Source organism: Rhipicephalus microplus, chromosome 3 (assembly GCF_043290135.1).
Source record: "Rhipicephalus microplus isolate Deutch F79 chromosome 3, USDA_Rmic, whole genome shotgun sequence".
Lineage (NCBI taxonomy): Eukaryota > Metazoa > Arthropoda > Arachnida > Ixodida > Ixodidae > Rhipicephalus > Rhipicephalus microplus.
In genome coordinates, this window is record NC_134702.1 from 221708390 (window position 1) to 221731801 (window position 23412).

At 43.4% G+C, this 23412-nt stretch overlaps 1 protein-coding gene across 2 annotated transcripts in view; it reads left to right on the top strand.

The window, feature by feature from the left end:
* LOC119167374 (3-oxoacyl-[acyl-carrier-protein] reductase FabG-like) overlaps positions 1–23412 on the top strand; it is a 151473-nt gene that overhangs the window by 90251 nt on the left and 37810 nt on the right. For both annotated transcript variants that reach the window (XM_075888633.1, XM_075888632.1), the window contains exons 6-7: positions 11331–11400; positions 19077–19113. In XM_075888633.1, coding sequence (XP_075744748.1) covers positions 11331–11400; positions 19077–19113 — 107 coding nt within the window. The remainder of the gene's footprint in view (positions 1–11330; positions 11401–19076; positions 19114–23412) is intronic.

A 23412-nucleotide genomic window follows, 5' to 3' on the forward strand; every position in this document is an offset into this window, starting at 1 on the left:
CAGTAACCTAAGTGCAGGAAAAAAATTGGCCTAAAACTTATTGCTGGAACAAAATATATATCTAGCAGGTAACCAAGTACGAACACAATTGTTTTTTAAGTAAAGCATTCGGAGAACAGTGTTTAACGGGAGATGACACTGAAATGTATAATAGGTCAGACAAATATTCAGCGCGGCTCTAAGTTTGTATTGCTGCGCTGAATAATTCACACTGGCAGCGGAATGTTCACAAATGCAAAAAACAACAAAAAAAGCAGATCAGTGTCAGTTACGTCTCACGTGAACGCTCTGGGAACAGTGGAGCATCGATCCACCTGTATTTTCCTTGTGCTTATGCATGACAGCTACATAAAAAAAACAAGGTGCAGCCGGCGTCTCGTCACCACCAATGGTTGAGCGCGTCAAGGATAAGTTAACAGTTCTTTCCGTTGTTTTCGTTTGCACGTCACTATTCCTGACAAGAAAGCAGACAACATTTAGTGTTACAAAGTGGTTCCATGAGAATTCAAGCGTGCCCATGGGCTTTCATGCGTGTTTTTGTATGTGATCGTGTGCGTGGGCAGCTTCATGTTTTCTGTACTGATGACGGTTCTTTGGTGCCTACGTGTGTGTGGCAGTTGGGTTTGTTCGTTGGCGTGATGCAGCGAAACTCTTCTGTGCCATTGAGCAATGCGAACAAGAGAATAAACGCCACTGTGAAGTACCTATGCCGCTGCGATATACAGCGTCGGGAAATGTATTGGGAACCGTAACACTTACCACAGTGCATTTATTTTTGTCACACACCAGTGTTAAATTAGAAGCGTGTCTCCCCGTCCAGTCTACAGCTTTAAATCACCATGCCACCCTGCCGTGGTGGCCGAGGGTTTATGGTGCTCGACTGCTAACCCTAAGGTCGCGGAATCAAACCAAGGCTGCAGCCACTGCATTTTCGGTGGAGGCTAAAATGATTGAGTCCTCTGAACTTAGATGTGGTCGCAGGTTGAAAACCCAAGGTGTTCGAAACATCATGAACCTTCTACTGTGGCGTCTCTCATATCGTAGTTTTGTGATGTGTACGCCAGGCATGCTTATTACGAATTACCACATCGACAGTTCTCTCCACGAGTGCACACACAGAAAAAAACGCCAGGCCCGCGCGGTAGGCGCAGCACACCAACAGCGAAAGCGGAAAGAGCGACTTTTCAGAGCCTTTTCAAACACTCAATGCGTAGCTACTGCAAGCACACTTGCTCGGTACACACTAGGGCATTAATAATAAACTATTGGGCAGTAGGCCAGCATTCGAAATGTTTCATCATTCTTCTGAGAAGCGTGGTGTCAGCTGAACACTTGCTAGGAAATTTGTGCCGATTGTTCATGAAGTTTTGACGACAATGAGTAATTATGGCTGAAGTGGTATGCGCCACAGATCAAGCTTTTTTGTTGGTTTGGAGCATTGGACAGACCACTCGTTACGCTAATCGCACCGTGCGACGACTTGTTTTTTGCTGTTGTAAAACGCTTTATAAGTCGTATTAATGCGATTCAAATCAATCCTGTCTAAGGCAAGTTTGACAACATTTCACAAGCACCAGTGTAGCACAGCGGAAGAATACGGGGCTGGTGCCTGGCGTACCCTGGTTGGAGCCCGACTATGCCATTGTTGCTAGGTAATCCCTCACTAAGGCAAGTTTGACAACGAGTTACAAGCACCGGCATAAATCAGTGGCTGTGTCATTGGTGCAAGTTTTTTTTTTCAGTTTCACGCGATGTGGTTGCGGACACCGGCGGCGGTGACGTACAATTACAGCGCGGGACCCGAAAAGCGATCTCATAACAGCTTTCACTGTAATATGTCATCTCCAGCTGAGGGGAACCATGTGGAGATACCAAGCAGCGAGCGCTAACGCTTACACTGGCAGCGACAGGGAGAGACAGTAGACTACGTTTGGACTTAGACCAACAGTCTACGTTTAACTAACGAACACGCTGCGAATTCCTATTACTAAAACGCACCGGAGAAATTGACTACCGGCATTACCTTGGAGATCAAGATCCAGGGCCTATTCGCAATGCCCATGGCCTATAGGTCGCGCACCATGCAATCCAAGATGGCTGCGGAAGTATGAACCCGTGACTTGCATAAGAAAAGATAAGACGCATGTACGTACTCCTCATGCCGCTTTCACCAGATGAACTCTTGATCATCAAATGATTATATATCGAACCAATATACTTTCCCAGCCAATAAGATCTGCTGAATGTTCACTTCCTCATTTATTACCGCAGTTCAAAAGGTAGTAGCATCAGCTAATCCACCGTGTATCAACGATGTTTTGCATAATCCTGTGCGTCGTACAGAAAACTGCGCCAACTGGAATTCATGCATGAACTGAACGGCACTCCGAGATCATTAGTGCCAGGCCTTTCTGGTCGAACACACCTAATAGAACACACCTAAGTGGCATCAAGGGTAGCAGAGTATTCTTTTTCTGGCTTCACACATAATGCAGAGCAATTTTGATGATGAGTCAGTAGGCGTCGACTACAATGACTGTACAACATATACACGGGCCCGGGCCCATCACTTCAACAGGTGCATGGTACTGACGCAACAAAAAATAACACCCGCGCACGCACGCACGTATAAACACACACACACACACACACACGCACACAAACACACACCATGCTATATCACTCAAATAGCAGTATTTGGTCGTTCAATCGTACATGTGCTGTTATTGCACAAACACATCGTGTTGCAATGGCTGAGTCTGTTGGCGCGCTGCTGCCGCGTACCTGACTCTGCATTGCACATGTTCCGATCCAGGCGTGATAACATTTAAAAGTTTTAAAGACGATAGCCTTTCTTGGGGAACTTCGGCGCAAAAATTTTGATCTGTCTGTCTGTCTGTCTGTCTGTCTGTCTGTCCATACACTTGTCTGTTTGTCCACTTTTAACCACATCGGGTACTTGAAGTTGCTGACGCTATCCGCAGTGCCCATCAATGTTGCTCAAGATTGAGTGCTCATACTTGTGCAATTGTCAATAAAAAGCAATTATTGCGCATGTCTGGGGCACCATAATAACCCGTATACACTGTGCATGTACGGCTTTTACTAGAAAAGGCGTACAAAAGAAATTTTAAGGATCGTAGTGCTTATCACGCTGCGCTGATCATGCTCGCACGAAAAGGCGAGTGTTTCCAACGCTTTGCTAAGACGAGACGATAGTGGCACCTACACGTCATCTTGCGTTAAACACCTTGTCACCTCTGAGATGGGCGCGCACACCCGTTTCAGAGCCACGCGCTTTGTTTTCTAAGAAAACCGCCAGATGACGCTCATGTCTCACGTGTGGCGTGACTTGATGCATTGTTCGCCTCCACTGCCTGCTCGAGGAACTCTAACGCAGCGCCTCCAGAATACCATTTGCCAATTTTCTTGCGCAGAACACCAAATAAATGTTTTGTTCGCTCTCTCCGCACGCAGGAGTGTCCTCTTTCGATGAAATCGACATGCAGATACGGGGCAGATTTTTTGTTTTTTTTTTGTCACATTGCGTGAGAAATAACCGGACTGCTTGGAATAACTTGTTTTTTTTAAGTAGAATATTGAGCGGAAAGCTGAAGTTGTACTTAAAAGGCCCGACACGCACGCATTAGAGCTCTTTCTGCTGGCGCCTCATTTGAATGAGGCACCAGGGCGATCTCGCTGGCTTAACTTATTACTGGAGAAATACTTCTAAATTATGGTGGCAATCCTTAGCGCTCTGATAAAAAGTCCCAGCTTTGCCGCAAAGGTAAAGCAATGAGCGCGATAGCAACAAATTGAAAGGTGACGCGCAGAATCACAAGCAGATGGAACGTTCCCCGCATTTCTCACGCCGAAAGGACGCGCAAAACGTACTCAAAGATACAGATTAACGTGAATAAGCATCTTAGTTGTTACTTCGCTGCGTCTGAAAAGCGTGCCCTTTTCGCAAACCGAGGCTGTGCGACGATTGCAGTGACATTTGTGCGCCCGGTAACTACAACAGAATCGTTCTGACGGTACTGAAAGGCTAGACAAGACGTGCGATTCTCCCAACTGCAAGATAAGGGCGCGTGATAGAGCGTACACTCCCCCTCAGCCATTTTCTACGTGGCTCAAAAGTATACGCGTCAGAAATGTGTAACACCGCGCACTCACCACGCCATCTTGCTGATAATGCTGAAAACACAATACTTCTTTCCTAAGATGCGCGCCAAAAGCAGTAAGTGGTAGATATCAATAGCTTGATGTTTGAATCTTGAAGAAGGACCTCTCGGTGGCTCAGTGGTTAGCCCCTGGCATTCATTGCGCGGAGGTACCACGTTCGATTCCGCACGCTGGAGTCTTTTTTCTGGGATTTTTATTCTTTTTTTGCGTTTTCATATATATAGATACGTATACATATACGGGGCATGAAATCGATGCCGACGTCTACGCCGGTGACGAAATACACCCGAGAATGTCGTTTAAAACCGAAACTGATTATACTAAAAAAATGTGACAAGATAATAAATTATTGATAGTGTTTTTACACTTGTTACTGCTATACTTCTTGTTTAGAGTACCGGTTCCTTCAAATGAAACAGCAAAGTTGATATTCTAAGAAAGTTTAATGCTAGTATACCTTTTCTTGGCGGCGAATCTTTCACTTTTACGACTCTGTTAGCAACACTAATGTATTTTCTTCTTAATGGCTTTCATCAAGAATCTTGTGTACGTGAACGGTCGCTCGCTAGTCAACTGTTACTGAGAAGCAGTTCTTATGCATAATATACCAGTTTAACAAGATAAATAGGGTTATAAGTGCGAAGAGCATGTGTTTGTAGTGGCCACCTTAGTGCGACGATGATTGATCCACAAGGACGCTGATGACTTCACCCCTGACGACGCCAACAGTGCTTTCAGGTACCGATGAGAAAACCAAACAATGCCGCAGCGACACCGTACTTCTGCATAGGACAGAAGATGTAAATTCTCAATTCTTCCTTACATGGTCCGCGTATTGTGTGCGTGTGTTTAATACCTTTTCTCGCTTGCCACGTCCTAAAATACCCGCCGCCCCCTTGTACTTGCGATATGCTCAACCACACCATGTTTAACTAACTAGGTCATGTGCCAGAGCGCTTGCTGACCGCTAGCTACATGTAACCTGCGTGCAAAATATCGTACGCAAAGCCTGCAGGTCTATATTTTAGAGCGTCATGTGAAGAGAGCCCACGAGAGGTTTGTGCCGAACGCATGCGCAAGGCAAACGCGAAGCTTTGTGTGCGCTGTTCTGCAACTGCATATTCAATAGCATGTGCTTTCACCGAGCTACCGTCGACCCGAGAGAGGCATGTCAGAGGATGCTATGCTTTGCGCAGTGTGCAAATTCGTGAAACAATGATTTGCGAAGCTTTTTCAATCGAAGTAAACCTACGACAGTATTCTGGTGACTTGTCGAATACCACAGTTCTTGGTCACGTGTATTGTCCAAAATGGAATGAAAGCGACAGTTGCGAGTGACTGGTTATTATAACAAATTATTTCGAAGTACTGCGGCCTAGTTCAGAGCAAATAAGGAGTTCGGTCATAAATACATTATAAAAAAATAACGATAACGCCACGATTTCTTCAACAGAACAAATATTGTCACATTCTAAGCATAACTAAGTACAAAAAGAAAGAAATAAGCCATATAGGCCATTCTGGTCAACAATATAGCGGAAGAAAAAACTGTATTTTAACATAATAGTCTCTGCAAAACTGGTCTTAATATAGTGCCTGCGTCTAGTTGGAAGAGCATAAGCATACATGATATAAGTATCATTAGAAAGCCGACATGATGTTCTTCAATTCGCTGCACCACAGGGCTCACGCTTGAGAAATAGCTCGAAAGAAGCATGCGACCTGCGAAGCCAGAAGGTTGCTAGCTTTTAGTTTGTTTGGTACCACTCATACATTATTTTGCTCTGTGTGAATATAAATGTTTCTCGAAGAGTTTGTTCATTAGCAGTTGTCTGCTAGTGAAGTGTTTCCAACTCAAATTTGCAAGCTCCCCTGTGTGTTCACAACACCCCTTTTTCACCATTGCCTAATCTTCTCAAACAATATGATCAGCGTATGCCAGCCAAAAAAAAAAAGATATTAGGACTCTCACCATCACTGCCACCGTCAATGTCACTGCCTGTACTTCTCGTTACACAGACCAAGGCTGTAACACTTTGAGGCTCTAAACATTATCGTTCTTAGTGAGACCGTAAAGTACTCCCATTTGACTATGCATATTAATTTCAGAGTTTTGTAGCGGTAGATAAACTGGCTACATTACCGTCATTTCGCTGCATTCGGTGGTTGCACCACACACCGCGTCACCTGGCATGAGAAGCAAACCACATTGCGACTGAATTGGTGAGTGAAAGCAAACCTTGTGCGTGTGTGTTGAACTCTATTGTGTTGTTCAGACCAAACAGAGGTGGGGCTGGCATTGCATCGTATAAATGTAGAAGTGGCGGCTCGGTCGGAATCATCGGAAGATATTAGTGAGTCGGAGCCATGGGCTTAAAGGAGCCATGAACGTCGGAACAAAACCACAAATCGGCAGCGAGCTAACGACACAGACAAAGAACGAGCCGCACTCCTCGAAAAGCGTAGCTGTGCAGAGAACTGATTTTAAAACAATAGTGCGATTAAGTGAGCATACGCAGCATCTCCGTGGTTGCAGCCTGCCAGCCATTTTCTCTCCAAGGCTTTGTTCGCGAAGCTGTTCGGGATTCCAGCTAAATTTCTCCATTAAGAATAACGATACCTCTCGCTACACACACCGAGGCATAACTGAATTTGGTCACTGCCATTTTCAAAGCGGTATTCTCTTCCAATGCAACCAGGCAGCGCTTATTCCACAATGACAAGTTTGGCAGAAAAAAGTTCCACATCTTCCTTAAAGTTCGAAACTCGTCCTGCTTTCCTACGGGATTGTGTTATCGCTCATTGATACTGGCTAAACTGGGTAAAGTTATTACTATAGGTGAGGCCTTTTTTGCCAAGCCTTGTCCATGGTGGCGCCACATTCATTATGTGGATTTGACACTACAGGTGCTCTAGAGGCTTTAGCTGCTTATCTCAAGTAAGTGAATCCTCCAGGAAACGTTGCACACTTTGTTTTCAAGAGTATGAAGGGAAAGTAAATTTTGTTGGTTTCAGCACTACATTTTTGTTTGGCCTTTTTTACAGCCCTTCAGTTCATTCTTTTATTGTCCACTTGAGGATAAATTTATGCGATTCTACTGCATGTATTTCAGCTCAAAGTGTAATTAAGAGCTGATGAAACTCAGCACATCGTTTCAGTCATCGGTATGAAGCGATCAGTGCTGGTTTGCTGTTTTATTGTGAAATAATTTTCAGTTTGTATGTGCGCAGATTGCCCTAGCTAATGGTGTGATGCCCTCAAGGGCCGCCTAGAGTCAGCCGATGAGAGTTCCAAGGACTTCCATTTGGTCAAGTGGTCTACCATCACAATGAGGTAGACAGAGGCTGGTACGACAGGCATAGGAGCTTCACAGAAACTCTTGGCTTTGGTTTGCGGCAGAAGGCGGCCATGAGCCTGCACAGCCGCAATTGCCTCCACAAGAAGAAGCATAGAGAGGGTAGTGAGGAAGCTTGCTCATTTCCGCGGAATGTATGTTTTGTCATGCATGCGTTTTATAAGCTGTTTCCACTTTGGCGACTACAGTGCCCTGTTTACGAGCACAGCTGCAAAGCATATTTCCAGCCACAGAGTTTCCAGTCATCGGCACACTTAACTTGGATGCTTCGATGCAGCGTCTTAACTTAATTTGACTGAAGGCAGTGCTGCCAAGTGTTAGGCACTGCGTGTTCACTGCGCCTTATAGTATAGATGGACGGGGGTCGATTTCGATACTAAATTTTTGTTCCACGTCTGTCTGACTGGTGGGTTTAACGCACTCACTTGGCAGGTTCTTTTTGCCATGCGTCGCCTATGGCAACGTTTCGCGTACCTCATCAAATTCGTTGCCATATGTTTGTCTACGAAATTAACCATTGTGTGTGACAGTAACACAACATTCGGTTTCAAAATTGCAGTTGCTGCTTGAACGATGTAATAGATTTGTATATAAGACGAACTGCTTGGTCAGCACACTTCAGTTTTATTTATTGTGAAATATTTACAAGCGCTATAATTGTGAGTTTCCTCCGTTTTCCTAATACACAATTTTTTTTTACCAGCAGCTGCAATTTTAAACTACAAAGGTGCATGTGTTGTCACACACAATGGTTCGTTGTTGAGATAAGCGTTGGCAATAAATTTTTTCGGCTCAAAAGAAAGTTTCCAAGAGCAAAATGTGGCAAAAACAAACCTGGAAATTATGTTTTCGATCCTCAAGTTAGGCAGAAGTGAACTGGAAGCTTACTGGAGAAATTGACCTGTGCTCCATCTAATATTTGTTGCAGTAAGTAAATCGTTTGCAAGATTTGGCGGCGTTAGCATCAGTCGTAGCAAGTCGAGGCGAGGTGGTGGTGTGGAGCTGATGCTGTACATACCTGATGGGTGAATTAAATGCTGAGATGCAGTGTTATTTTTCTTTTGTCATTATTTGCACACAGAAATTATTTGGTATTGCTGAAACTTATGTGGCATCAATCTGTTGCATATTTTCCATTGTCTGCAGTAGTCTGCGCGAAGAAAACCTCAACAGCTATCCATCATTGTACTGATATTCCAGCCGTTGCTGTTTCATGATGTGTGAGCCTTCCCTAAGTCAGGATTTGTTTGAATGATAGTCCTACATTTAAAAATGAGTTGCTCAGTTGCTTAATCTGTATGAGGAGCAGATAAGATTTTTTTTCAAGTGTACACTTACTGCTAGTGCATTAGCGAGCCTAATCAACTGCCGTAATTCAGCGATAGACATTTCTTATTGAACATAAATAAATCTCTGTTTTTTAGAGCTGTGCGAATGGCACAACTTTGTATTCAAAACAATTCTAATTTTAAGTGTGAGTGTGAATCAAATATTTTTGAACGTTTGTTGAATATTTTTAAATACTTAGAAGTGAAGTTACTGACGAAAAGCTCCTCAGCCCGATAATAATTCCTCAGCACAATAATACGGGATAGAAATGGGCATTGTTTTTTTTTTGGCTAGGTTAGGGAAGGTTTGATGGGAAGGTGCTTCCTTGTTTTATCAAGTATAAGGCATTGCAGACCGGATTGTATTTATTTATCATATTTTGTGTGAAACCGATGTTGTGTCAGTAGCAGTGTACACTTGAAAGGTCCCCCCCCCCCCCCCCCACACACACAGAGACAGAACTTCTGTGAGTTCCTTCTGAGTTGGTGGACAAGGGCGTGCTTTTTTCTAGTTTGAAATTTCTGATCTCTTGTGAAGATGTCTTTGTATAATAAAACCTGAAACTTCAGAGAGTGAGAATGTTCGTACATTTTTTCGGACCGTTTGGTCTGAAACAAAAAATAAAGCTTCCACCCCTGCAATGCAGGTTTTAACCAGCGCTTTCATGAGTCAATTTTATTACGCCCATAGCGTAGCCCATGAATTGGTGAAGCATAATAACAAAGATGAAGAAGTGACTGTAAGGCCACAGTGCATCTCCATGTTGGAAGCAGCACTTTCTCGCCTTAAAGAAATTGCTACTATAGCTTGAAAGGCAGCTTTGCCGCAAGATAAAAAAGTACTGAGACAAAGCATTAGATAAATCTGAAGGGGCCGCAATGAAATGAGCATTGACTCTTGTCTTCGGGAAGTTTTAATAGTAAAAATTTTGGTGAAAAATAAACAAATAGCAAGTACTAAGAGAAAAATATTCGTATGTTTGAATATTTGCGTGCTGTTAATTTTGTTCCTAAATGTAAGAGCACAAATCTGCAACAAACATATTTAACGTTATTTAACTGTTCGTCTTTTCCATGTCCTGCAGTGTTGCCTGGAACCTTGTGGAAAAGAAAGCAACGCAGGTCAACACAAAGATCCAGCTGAGACGAGGCGAAAAAAATAAGCAGAGAATTCATTTTCAGTCCTACTGTGCGAGCCTGCTGTTTTTGCCCATTGGCATGTAAAAGTGCATGGTTTCATCGACAATGCATTTAAATACGTAAATACAAGAATACACATGACCCGTAAAACAACAACACACCAGCTTGGTTCTTACCACGGGTTTTACCAAAACACACCAGTCTGTGTCACATCAGATAATGGCCGTATACACCAGACCGGCCGTATACGCAAGAAACCGTGTGTGAATTCCCGCTATGGTGTCAACGGGAAAAACTCACCAAACACGGCCTGCTGGATTTATTGACTGGGAAGGTATAAATAAATGAGTGGTTTTAGAGGGTAGAAAAAGGCACCTGATTTCTCTTGGCCTAACTGGCAACAGAGTTTTCTTATTTTATTCTTCGTTCCTAGTGTACAGATACCGCCCAAGATACTGCCCAGCCCTGGAGTTTTCATCCTTCTGTGCCCTGCCTCTAGATCACATCGCTTTACTGCCACAATATTCATGACGTCAATTTTACAGGTGTGCACGTAGGTTTGCGAGGCAAAAGAAACATGGCATGGTTCAAGGAATATGTTGCTTTCGCGAACTACTCGCACTGTGTTAATGCTTACAAAAGAACTATGTGCACCTGAGATCGTCAGTACCCTGTACTTGTCAACACAACAACGTGCGTGGAACACGACCGCGATCTTCAAACGAATGTAATTTTTTTACGTGCTAACAAGGGGTGTAGGCGTGATTTTATTTTCTGTTGTCTTGCTGTGCCCCTACTTGATGAGAAGTTCTGGGCGGCCAGATGTTTTGCATCATTATTTAGCGCTCTGCATTGAATGATGAATAACATATTTTATGAGGTGACTGTTGGAGGGAGGGGGTGCAGGCTGGTGCGACATTGGTTCGCCACGTTCTGGCTACGCCAGTGAAGCTCTCTTATTTGCATCTTGCAGTGTGGGACAGGAAACCGGAAGGTCTTACGTCTGGTGAACAGTTGTGCCTTTCCCTCCTCTTCCTCATATTCATATTTGAAATTTATTATTGAAAAGAAATTCTGATTTCATGTCTCAAGTCTATGACGTGGCTATCCCGAGTGCCGAAATTAGAGAAATGAGGACCTCTTTGGGTATTGAGGTATCCCAAATACACGGGCTTCAAGATGTTTCACCTTCATAAAAAATACCGGCCACCTCATTAACGACTCAATCGCTCGACCTTTGTCGAGCGCGATCACAATAAGGTTACTTTGGAGGATTTATTTTAATTATTCAAAATTGTGATTGATACTCCATTTCTTACAGGTTCGCAACCTTACGGCCTACAGCATAACGAAAGCTGCCTTGGACAAACTGACAAGAATGACAGCTTTTGGTGAGTTTTGTTCATTGTCACTTTTACAACGTATTCTCAAAATAAACCACCCTCTAACAGAGATTAGACCAGCGCCAGCGAGACACTTTTTACTATAGGCCCCATAGTACTACACAAGTAGGAACAGAATCCGCATACCTGTCTGTAGTCAGAAACCACTGGTATTGTGTGGGCTCCTGTTGACTACATTGCTTATGCGTCGAATTCTCTGTCTTTCGGTCACTTCGCTTACCTGGTTACCGAGATAGAATATGCTTATAAATGTATAATAATAAAAATGCCTTTGTTGCGTCAAGAAACGCCAAAACTGTTCATTGGCATCGGCGTTCCGCGGCGACAGCGGCTTCACATGTGTTGAAAGAAATATATACGCCTGAGCCTTCCATCATGAGAGTCGGTGTGACATGAAAGTCAAACGTGTCTTTGTAAAAGTACTTGAGTGCTTAGTGTGAACTAAGAAACGAAAGATTGCACAACGCCTATTGTTGTTTGGACGCAACAGCACCGTTTGACGTGCTCGAAACCACATCGACGCCCAGTGGCACATCTTCGTTCCGATGACTAAAGTTCCTGAATATGAGTACGCCGTTACAGTAGATGATGCTAGACACCACCTATAGTGACACCCACTGAAAGATAAAAACAAAAAAAAAGCATTCACACTGTTACTCCACATTCACCCTTTCAAGCAATGTCAATAAGGAGAGAAATGGTACAGTGGTCATTCATACACCACCACACTGCGCTTTAGTAACATGGGAAGCAAAACTCTTGCCATGAATGCACGATGGCGTTCTTTGTCCTACTCACAATTGGGCTGGTTCACACCAGCGACTAGCACATGACGCGCGACCAAGTTGGTAGCCTTGCGACTGGTCGCAAACTGTCGTATCATTATCAAAGCGACTGCCTTGGCTAGTCGCTTTCTGATCGATTTTTCAGTCGCGCGACTACAGTAACGAAACTGCTAGAACCATTTCACAAAGACCAAAAGTGACGTAAATATTTGTTGACATCCGCGCTCATTGCCTCTTTGATTTTTTTTTTCGAGAGCTGACCCACTGCCTTCAAATACAAATGAGTGTGTTCCTGTGTGCCGTCGTAGTCGGACACAGCAGCTTGAGCGAAGTATCAAACATTCATGGCGGCATTCGCGGGACACTAAAAAATATCGTAAGAAAGAGAAAATGAATTGAGCACAAACTTACAGGCACACAAAACAATGAGAAACTTGCTTCCGGAAATACTAATCGTAACGTGAGTGCAGGTCGGGAAACAGGCGGCTTGCCTGGCCAGCCACCTCTCGCGACCACTTCCTTTTTTGACATACGAGCGTTAAAATAGGCACGCGCAGCGGCATCCCAACAGCTTCAAGCACCGCGCCTACAGTTCCCCCTCAGCAAGCGGGCGCAACCGAAAAATAGGTTACAATGTCACCGCAATGGCGTAGCAATGAGTAGTTCTGAAAACTAGGCAATTTGGTAACGATTGGTTGTTGGCGGTCAACAGCACGAAAAAACACAGACGAATAGAAAAACACAAGACGAGCGCTATTCAGGGCTCATGTTGTGTTTTTCAATTTCCACTTTCTATATTCTGCGTTTAAACTTAACACCAGAGCCTTTGCCGTCCAGTATGTTACAACAACACCCTACACAAGCTTTCGTGAGCTTATTCACATATGGCCGAGTGACGATATGGCTCGTAGTGATGGGATTACATAGAATGCGACGGGGAACTGAGGAAAACCCCGAGTGAGCCAGCGTCCTGTCTTTGACCATGAGATGGAGCCGCTGAATATATTGTTATCGCTTCAGGCCGGTCTCTAAATGAGTGGCCCCGTAAGCGTTTTAAACTCTGAACTGAACATCGCTTGACATTCTCGCAAATAAGTCTATGAAGCGAGGGACTTATACGTCGTCTTTGTGCGGTGCATTTCTTGCGGTGCTGATTACGCATCTTGTGCATGCTCACGGGAGAAGTACGGACTGCTACAAGTGCCTGTAAATCAATTAGCGTGGTGGTGCGCAAAAAAGCGATAACAAAAATTAACACTAAACACTGAGAGAACTGTGAACTCAGAATTCGTTGAAACTAAAATTATGTGTGCCATAGTTGAAGATGGGCTACAAATATAAGCAGACAAAAAATGGCTCTATGACGCAAATTCAGAGAGTCTAACTCAGTGGCTAGTGATTAGGCTGAACGCTCCCTGATCTATGAATGACCTTTGTTGATAAGACGCGCTTCTTGGATTTAATGTGCTGCTTTATCCTCGAAGCAAGAATTCACTGTTGCATCAACGAACAATTAGGTGGAGCCGCATTCGCAACAGCGCAAAGAAAGGCAGATCATGACTGTTCCTTAAGCGAAGCATCAGGATCCAAGAATTTTTTTGACACAACACCTTGTTTGTCGAACATAACACTTATCACCCGAAAGTGGAAGGACTCGCTCGCTAGGTTTCGTGCCGACTGATTGTGCCCCCACGTTCTCGAATAACAGCCCAGCTCTGGCCGACTGGCTCGGCTTGCGCAATCTCCTGACGCCGACAAGAGCTCCCGCCGAGTTAAGCCCCGTCCTCAGACTCCTGCGACCGTGTTAATCTTTCCCATCTTCTCCTTACTTCCGTGTGTCACTGTCCCTTTCCTTCGCTCTCTACTTCCGTTCTTTCTTTCTCTATACATTTTTATTCTATCCTTTTAATCCCTCCTTACCCCCTTCTCTCGTGAGCTACTCTTGAGGTGTCCTCCCCCTGAGAGACAATTACGGGGCTCACTTTTCTCTTTTTTTCATTTAAGAATCACTTCCCCCGAAAGTGGAATGTCATTGACCCCAAAATTGGCGCATTTGACTTCTTCGGGCCTGTGCTTGACCCTACAAACACATATGTCTTCCTCCTAACCTTTGACGTCCCGCTCTACAGGCGCGAATAGGCTAGTGCATAAAATCGAAGAGGCGTATCTCATAAATAAAACGGGTGATTCATAATGTATCACGATATCATTGGTTAAATTACTTGCCGCTAATTTATATCTTCTGGAAACGCCTCATTGAGACAGACTTGGTCTACTCATGTTTATTTTTTAAGCCGTGTGCACCTAACCCTCTCACATATGTATATGCTTGTTGTTTGAACAATTTCTGAGGCATAGTTGGGGCCATGTTTCGCGTTGCTTTTTCCCGTGTTCTCGTTCTTTTGTGCAGCCTCATGCTATCATCATGCTCATGTTCGTATATAGTGTGGCTTGCTTCATCTGTTCTGGTGGGAGGACAACTGAAATGGCAATACACCGCATTTGTGGGAACTGATGTAAACACTTCCCCACACTGCCTCAGTACTCGATTATACCGTAGCTGTGAATTGTGACGGCTTTTTATTACGTAGCGATTCCTCTAGTATAAAATATAAACTTTTGTTCTTTAACAAATGGCAGATTCTCACCGCAAAGTATGAGCTTCAACACAATCGCTGTAGTCCTCTGAAGGGGGCCAGCTATCGACAAAGGAACCTGCTGGATGACATATTTTATAGCCTACAGATATTCATCTGTGGAATACCGATGTGTCTTATATAGTTATATGATGTGGCCGGAAAATTGCGCATTTGAAACAGGGTCATGTGCCCGTCAACTAAAGACATTTATATGCTTTAATTTTCGCACAGTAGCACTGCATCAGAAAATGACTGTCGAATTTTCATACCAGTACTATGTGTAATAAGCAACACTGGCAGTGCAACACTTGCATCAATTAGGTGCATCTCTGGCTAATAAGTCTTTTATTGCTGACAGGACGCACCATAAAAGTGATAATTTTTAGAAATAACTTGTTCAAATATGAAGGCTTTGTCGGCTGTTTTTTTTACTTTCATTGTGTTGTGTGCTGACTACTGCTGTCAGCTAAGACATAAATGTGCAAGCGTCAAATCTCTATCTCATTCGTCGAGAAGTCGTTATCAAAGGAACCCTGGGTCCCACTGATACTCAGTAAGGGGGTTAGTACTGTTAATATGAACTATTTAAAGTGAAAGCTGGTATGAGATCGCAACAGGGGTAGCATGTGCCGTAGTTGTCCGCCCCGACCACCGGTGTCTGTAACCACTATCGCTTAAAATATAAAAAAACTCTAAGTAAGTAAACAACACCAGGGACACAATGGTATTTGAACCCGGGCCACCTGTGTGCTAGACCAACAGGTGATTGCCGGTGATTGAACCTGTGTGACAAATTGGCTTTAGGCAGGCTTGATGCCAGGAATTGAATCGCGTTATTCTCAGTAAAAAAACCTATTAGAGCAGCAAAGGAACGACCAGATGTCACACAGTGTGTACTGCGTTATGAATAGGATTTAATGGGTCCAACCCTCTACAAAAGCTTTAGGCATATTTCTTCAACATGTTCAGCCCCAGTATGAAAAAATGCAAAATACTCCTTGCAAATGTGTAGCGGCTATCACGTTTCTCTGAAGATTATAAAAGATAACATAGTGAATGCATTCCTTTAACGAAAACTTATGATGCTGTATGGAGTAGTGGGTACCCTACAAGTGTGTTTGTAGCAATTACACAAAGAGTGGTTAAAAAAGGTTCTGAACGGTCGCTCTTTCATCATACGCTGTGACTGTGATGTGCATTCCACGCAGGCGTAATCGTTTTTCTCCTACTTGGTGTACTACAAATCAGGGCTTTATATAGTGCGAAACGCAGCGGCACAAAGAAACAGAAAAAAAATTACAGCATATACACGAAGGAAATGATAACAAGTGGGCGAAGCTCCGGAGAATTATTCGCCACTGTACATTGCCCACTCCATCATGCTAAGACGGGAAAACACGTGTGTACAGTATATACAAAGTTGTATAACAATCGTAATGCGCAAATAGGGATGAGATATCTGTTAAATTATTCACATGGATACCCACATGGTTACCGATACCAGTATGGACATCCATATAAATATTTATATGGATAAGCATATGCATATGAATGTCCACGTATTCATGTGGCTGTTCATATGAATATCAAAATGCATGTGGGCATCTAAAGCATGTCATGACAACGGATGCCGATGGCTTGACCCTAAGAAACTTCGCCCCTAAAACGGTGCTAGGCACATTTATTTTTCAAGTAACTATTCCCCCAAATAAATTACCATGACTTTGGTTGTGAAGAGATTACTTCTACTTCTACTAGTACTACTACTTTGCATGATTGTTTTGTCCCTTGCGTGCTATAAAGCAGGACCGTATGTATTGCATGGCGAAGTGTTTCATGAAGGCTCGCAAAGAACGTCAACCCATAAAATCAATTTTGGCAGTCGTCTTTCTGTATATGGTCGCAATTTCCTTATAGTTGACCCACAGCGTCATTCCTATACCACTGAGTCGAGTACGGGCATTTCACTTTTGGTGATAATTCAACAATTCAACTGCCTAATTGGCTCATGTGTTTTCCGTCTCACACAAACGTAGCATGCCGCACCGTGAAAGAGGGGCACCCTCCACCATTATCAAAAGAAAACTATCAAATCATATTACGTTTATTTTTGTTCTGTCTTGCAGGAAGAAAATGCTGTAGACATAGCGTTTTGTGTGAAAAAAGCTTTGCTGGTTCATCATGAAAAACATAGCAACGTCAAACTTGATAGACGATGTTTTGCAGGAAAAAATATCATTTATGTTGTGCTTCGCAACTAAATTTCAATGAATGCTTATTTGCTCTCTCTTTTACTTCGATCTTCAGTTGTGTCAATCTATAATTGTTATGGATTTGAGAAAAACATTTCTGTTGCCACCATGTATCACAGCAATAAAACTCTTGAACCACTCCTGTGCCATGATTCTGTCCTCATCGCAAATTCACCTCACTTGTGAATTCTATGTCTAGTCTTATATACTTCGTGGTCGTTCGAGAGATCCTTAGGTGGGAATACTTTCAGTGAACATTCATTGAGGCTTTAGCATTGTATCAGCCATGTATATAGTAATGTAAAATTATCCCTATGTAGGCGCTTAACTTCTACATAGCGCAGATAAAAGATGCCTAACACAAGACTCAATTAATTCTTCAGGTATGTTTTCTTGCTTTATTGTTGCCAAATTTTTCTCGCAGTTATATGCAAACAATGAATACACAATGTAGTTGGGCAATTTTCAAAAGTCATTTTCATCATAGCTTTTTATCTGATAAGAAATCGGAAATCATTTCCATTGCATTGAAGACTGAACACAGTGAAGCTGTGCCTTTTGTGAGTCTTGAATAGTGATTACTGCTCTGGTCAATTCACAGAGCGTGTTTAAAGAAATCTGTGCGAAAAATATGAAAATTAGAGGAAATGCAATATTCGCTCACTGTCTTCGTAAAATGTATTCGGTGGTGCGAAGCACATCAAATATAAAGCCTATAATATCAAATGAAAATGTTTAACTAGCGCAAATAGGCGGTCGGATCACCAGAAAGATTTATTTTCCTTTTACGCAATGATCATGGTCGCAATAGGAGTTGGAGAGATTGCTCTCTAGTGAATATTGTGCAATATGTAAAATTTATATAAGATCACCGGCGAAGCTGTAACCACAGCTCTAATGAGTGCAACGAAGAGACCACAAGCATGATGTTATTCTTCACGGTGCCAATCGTGGTAGGCTTAGTTCTGCATTTCTGAATGCGCGCGTACAAAGCATGATCTAATCGCAAACTAAAACCCCACAGTTACGATTCAAGTCAATCGATGATTGGTACAGCAACGCTCGCTCATTCTGCAGACCTCGGTAGAGTGTGTCATTTGTGCTCGTGTAAGTTTTGGTTTAGGCATTGCCGGTTAAATTGGCAGAATTCGCTAATAATTGCTAGCAGCTACTTTTGCGAAGTTGGAGAGCCGCAACAAGCTCTAAGCCAGAACCACTACTTTTCTATTTGGCACGACCATATTCCTTGAGTTATACTTACGGTAAATACCTCATTTTAATCTGATTCTCTAGTAATTATTGTCTCTGCTGAGCTTGAGACATCTGCCACCACAGAGAGACTAATTATGAAGGCAGCTTAAAATAATCATTTCTTTATTTTAAGGCGCGTTTCCTGAAAGAACATGTGTTTGCTTATCTGAGTGGCGATGTTCAGTGAATCGAGAGGCATACCGTCAAACATCTCTGTGGTGCCTTGCGCATGACACACGTTATCTTATCAACGGTGGTCTCAAAATCGTCTAGTACAGGGGTAGGCCTGCTGCGGCCCACATGGCAGTATTCTGAGGCCCCAGGAGAACGTAAAAAACCGCCGTGAATCGGGCTTGGTCGAACAGAGCCTTCTGCTTGGCCGCATCGACACAGCCGATCACGGCAGAATCTCTGTTCCTCTGGGCCACGTTTGGTGCTGGGTGAGGTTGAGAGTTGACTTGCATGCCCACAACATGTGCATCATGTCTGAATACATCTGCTCACAATGTGGGCAGAAGCTACTATATACATCTTTTCTTTCAAAAGCAGGCACTGTGGAAATTCGTAAGAGTGCTGTTATGCTGGTGTATTCCAATGTTCATACATGTTTATCATAGCTTGTTAATTGATAAATACTGTGTATGAGCCTACAACAAGGTCTTTCATTCAAGGTAAATAAATGCATTCTTTTCATTAGACAGGAAAATTCTCTTAATCTGGCTTGTCTTCACTTTCAGAGAACGCGTCGTATGGTGTACGGGCGAACGCAATCAAGTGAGTAGAATGCGTTGAAGCTTTCTGTGCATACTTCAGGAAATGCAGCGAGAAAAGCTTCGCGCTGCCTTTATACAAAATAAGCTTAATGGCATCATTCACCTTCTACGGAGATAGATGTAGGCAAGCTGTTATGCCTACGCTAATGATGCCTCAAAAGCCTACAACTTAGCTAATGCCACTTGACTCTGGCTCATTTATACATGAGAAGAGACGCGAGCACAATGTAGTAAAGTGGCCCGAAGTTTACCACTTTCAAGGCATGTCATGTTTTCCAGCGTCCGAAATGTTTGCGTTTTTTTGGAACATTTGATAATCGTGTGTTGAACTGGCACACCTAACTTCGCTGTTAGCGCTGTTGTATCGCATAATTAACTGTTTTCCGGCGCAGACATAACCTGGTCGATGCTGTCTGATCGCGTTAGCAATTTCGAGAACATGGACGGTGTAAAAAACAAAGATGCACATACAATTCGACTTCATTGCACAAGTTTCTCGAAAATAAAAAAAGAACTAGTTATGATGTTTTATAGTGCAATTTGAGGCGCAACACCCAAGCATGGTTGCAGATCTAACTGTAGTTAGCGGAAATTTCATCATTGTACCCGCAGTAACACTAACACTTGCGAAAGTTAAAGAAGCACATGCACGTTGCACTCAAAACAATATAAGCTCCAATGTTAGAAAAGCACGTACACACACACACACACACACATACATACACACACACATATATATATATATATATATATATATATATATATATATATATATATATATATATATTTATATATATATATATAGTGGGAGTAATAATGAATGGTCCAGTTAGTCTTCGTGAAGGTATGAGATATGGCACAACGGGAGCAATGTCAACAAGGATAAATATATTTATTTCCCAACAGTTTTGGGAGGGGTCCTCCCTTCATCAGGGGATGAGTTATACTCATCCCCTGATGAAGGAAGGACCCCTCCCAAAACTGTTGGGAAATAAATAAATTTATCCTTGTTGACAACGCTCCCGTTGTGCCATATCTCATACCTATATATATATATATATATATATATATATATATATATATATATATATTCTGTTCTGAAAAAAACAGCGTTTCCAGTACTCAGTTCGCTAAAATGCACTGGCCTAAACTGCACAGCGTCGCCCAGAAGCTTAAAGTGCACTAGGAGGCACTGGTTACGCTGTATAGTCTCTACTGCACAGTGATAACATTAGCGGCACATTGGAAGAAACTATATGGGCGCGATGGGCGCACTTTCTTTAAAACTTCATATGGAATCACGAGATGTCGAGCGTAAAATTTACCGAATATGATAGTTTTCTCATCTAAGTGCGACACATATAAAGCTTCAGTTTTAGTTAGGCAGTAGATGCGGGTACGCTAAAGCCTTATTATGTCGAGCGCATTTGTCCGGGGCACCATGAGGATTTTGCTGGAGAGACCAACGGCAATTGTGTTCCTGCAAGGGGGCAGGGAGGCACAGAATTTATGCGTTGTGTTTTAACTACACTTGCTCTTAGAGGAGGGGGGGGGCAAATGGAGCTTGCGAAAATTTGACGAAAAAAAGGCTTCAGCGCACCCATAGATAGATGCCCCCCCCCCACCCCGGTGCGGGAGCGCTTTTCTTGATGTTTGATGTAGTTCCGTCACTGTATTTCATTAACGGCATCGATAGAACTGATAATTTGCAACACATTATGACAGTAATATCAGTCTGATAAACAAGACCAACCTACTCTAGCAATGAGCCGTTGCGGCTTGTACCATAAAATCCGCACGTCCCTGGTAGCAGCCATCTGCTGAAATGCCCAATGTCGTTGTTTTTAGCTTCTGATTTTTGTAGTAGATGGTGAAAATATGACAACTCATAGGCCAGTTATAATCTAAACTATAGTTTAACAGTCACTAGACTCTTTCTAACTGATTATCTAAGGACCATCACAGCAACCGTGGCACAAGAAGTACAGCCGAAGCCTAATGGTCGTTTCGGCTAGAGTGATCTGCTGTGGCTATCGTACGCGGAACGTAAACGAAGAGGACAGAAAATAGTTCCAAACTATCGAGGGATTAAACCTCTATTGTTCAGTGAGCAGTTACTATTAACGCCACGTTCTACATAGGTATGACTAAACGCATAGCGAGTCACTACCATTGCCGTAACACATCTGCGGCTACGCTAACAAGCTTTGCGGTAAAACGTGCCGGATGGATGTGAGTCAAGGCGACCCGCAAAAAAGAAGCTAACAATCACCTGTTAGTTTGCCGCGAGCAAGAAGAGATAAAACTCTGCGTATGTCAGCAAAAAAATCAAAATATTCAATACCTGATTTACTTTTGAGATGAAAAAACATACACTTATCCACAACTTTCAGGTATAATGTAGTTTGTAGCGTGCCAGGCTCTGGATGTGTGATGCGTAGGGTAGAGGTCTTGACTCCGGCTCAGTAGGTTTTTAAAGTTTTTTTCTTTTTTCTCTGCGCGCGTGTTAGAGCTTTATTTTGTGATGTTCGCATGACCTACATTTTTATAAACAATTGAAAAGTCAAATTTTAGCCGATAACAGGGGTCCCACTGTGCAGCGCCAGCGTGCATTGTGCAGCGTATAGAGATATAGATAAAGATAGAAGATAACTTGCCATGGGCAGACACCTGCCCAAGGCAAGTTATGTTTTCACTCACTTTTCTTTCTTCACATTTACCTTAAAATTCGTCTGATGACCTCCCCTACACAATATCCGCATTATTGTCTGTCAGATAATATATATATATATATATATATATATATATATATATATATATATATATATATATATATATATATATATATATATATATATATATATATATATATTTGAGCATCATTACTCGTTCCATCTTTTAATCTGTACATACTCATCATCACCACTCCAGTTTAGGTTGTGGGGCACATACTCGAGACAATAAAGAAGAGTCTTGAGAGTACTCAACGCCATCTTACAAGTGGTGGAGAGTGCTGCCCGATTCCTGCGTCCTCTCGCACTCTCGAACAACCCCAGCGTTTTCTAGAACACATCCCTGGAGCTCCGTTCAGGCCTCCGCTTAAACGACCTGGGTTCGGTAATGTCGCAAGCCGACCAGCCAAGCGCAGCAGCTGCGCCACCGCTCCCACCGCCAAGAAACCCTTCTCACCTGGACACCAGCCCTCAAAAGAATCCTCCGCTGTTTGCAGGGCTTCCGGGTGAGGACGTGGAAGACTGGCTCGAGGAGTATAACCATGTGAGTGACATCAACAACTGGGATGAGCCTGCGAAATTCACCGACGTTGCGTTTTACTTGAGCGGTGCCGCAAAAACGTGGTTTTTAAACCACGTTACAGATTTCTTGACATGGCCCGCCTTTACGCGCCAGCTCCGCCAGATTTTCCCCAACCCGTCAGTGCGCTCGGATATCGCCAAGAAAAGGCCTGGTGCACGTGTTCCACGCCCCGCCGAGTCTTACACTTCTTACATTGAAGATGTTCTCGCCCTTTGCCGCCGCATCGACAACCATATGGTGGAAAACGACCGTATGCGCCTCTTGCTAAAAAGCATTGCGACTGTCGCTTTTAATGTGCTTGTGGGGCAGAATCCCCAGACCGTAGCCGATGTTGTAGCTACCTGTCAGCACCTCGAGTAGCTTCAAACCACTCGGGTGCAACCTGATATGCCTGATCTCAGCTTAAGTTATGACACAACAGAGCTGCGTGCATTCATCCGCTCTATGATCCGCGAGTAACTTCATGCACAGGCTTCACCTCGCCACCTTGATATTCGAATGACGCCCCCTGCTACAAGTTTACGCGACGTCGTGAGAAAAGAACTGGCCTTGATCACAGGCACACCAGCTCCGAGCTCACATCCCGTGCCCATGCCAAGTTATGCTCACGTTGCTGCAACGATGCCTGCGCCCCACGAAAGCCTGGCCTCGATGACTGTCACGCCTGTTCCGAGTTCATATCCTGTGGCCATGCCAACTTATGCGCAGGTTGCTGCTAGGACACCTGCACTCCAGCACAGCCCAATGCAGCTACCAGCGCCCGATGTGCATGGTTCGCTCAACTCGCTCGCACCGCGACCATTTTCCCAGCCTTACAACACCTTGCGCAGTACACGACCGACTTTCTTTTAATGCGGCATCCGTGGTCATATATGTCAAGATTTTGCCGACGCCGTCAACAAGACGAAAGACGAAGCTACGGTGACTATGAACAGGATGACTTCTACCCAACTGGACCACACTATCACCGACTGTATCAGAACAG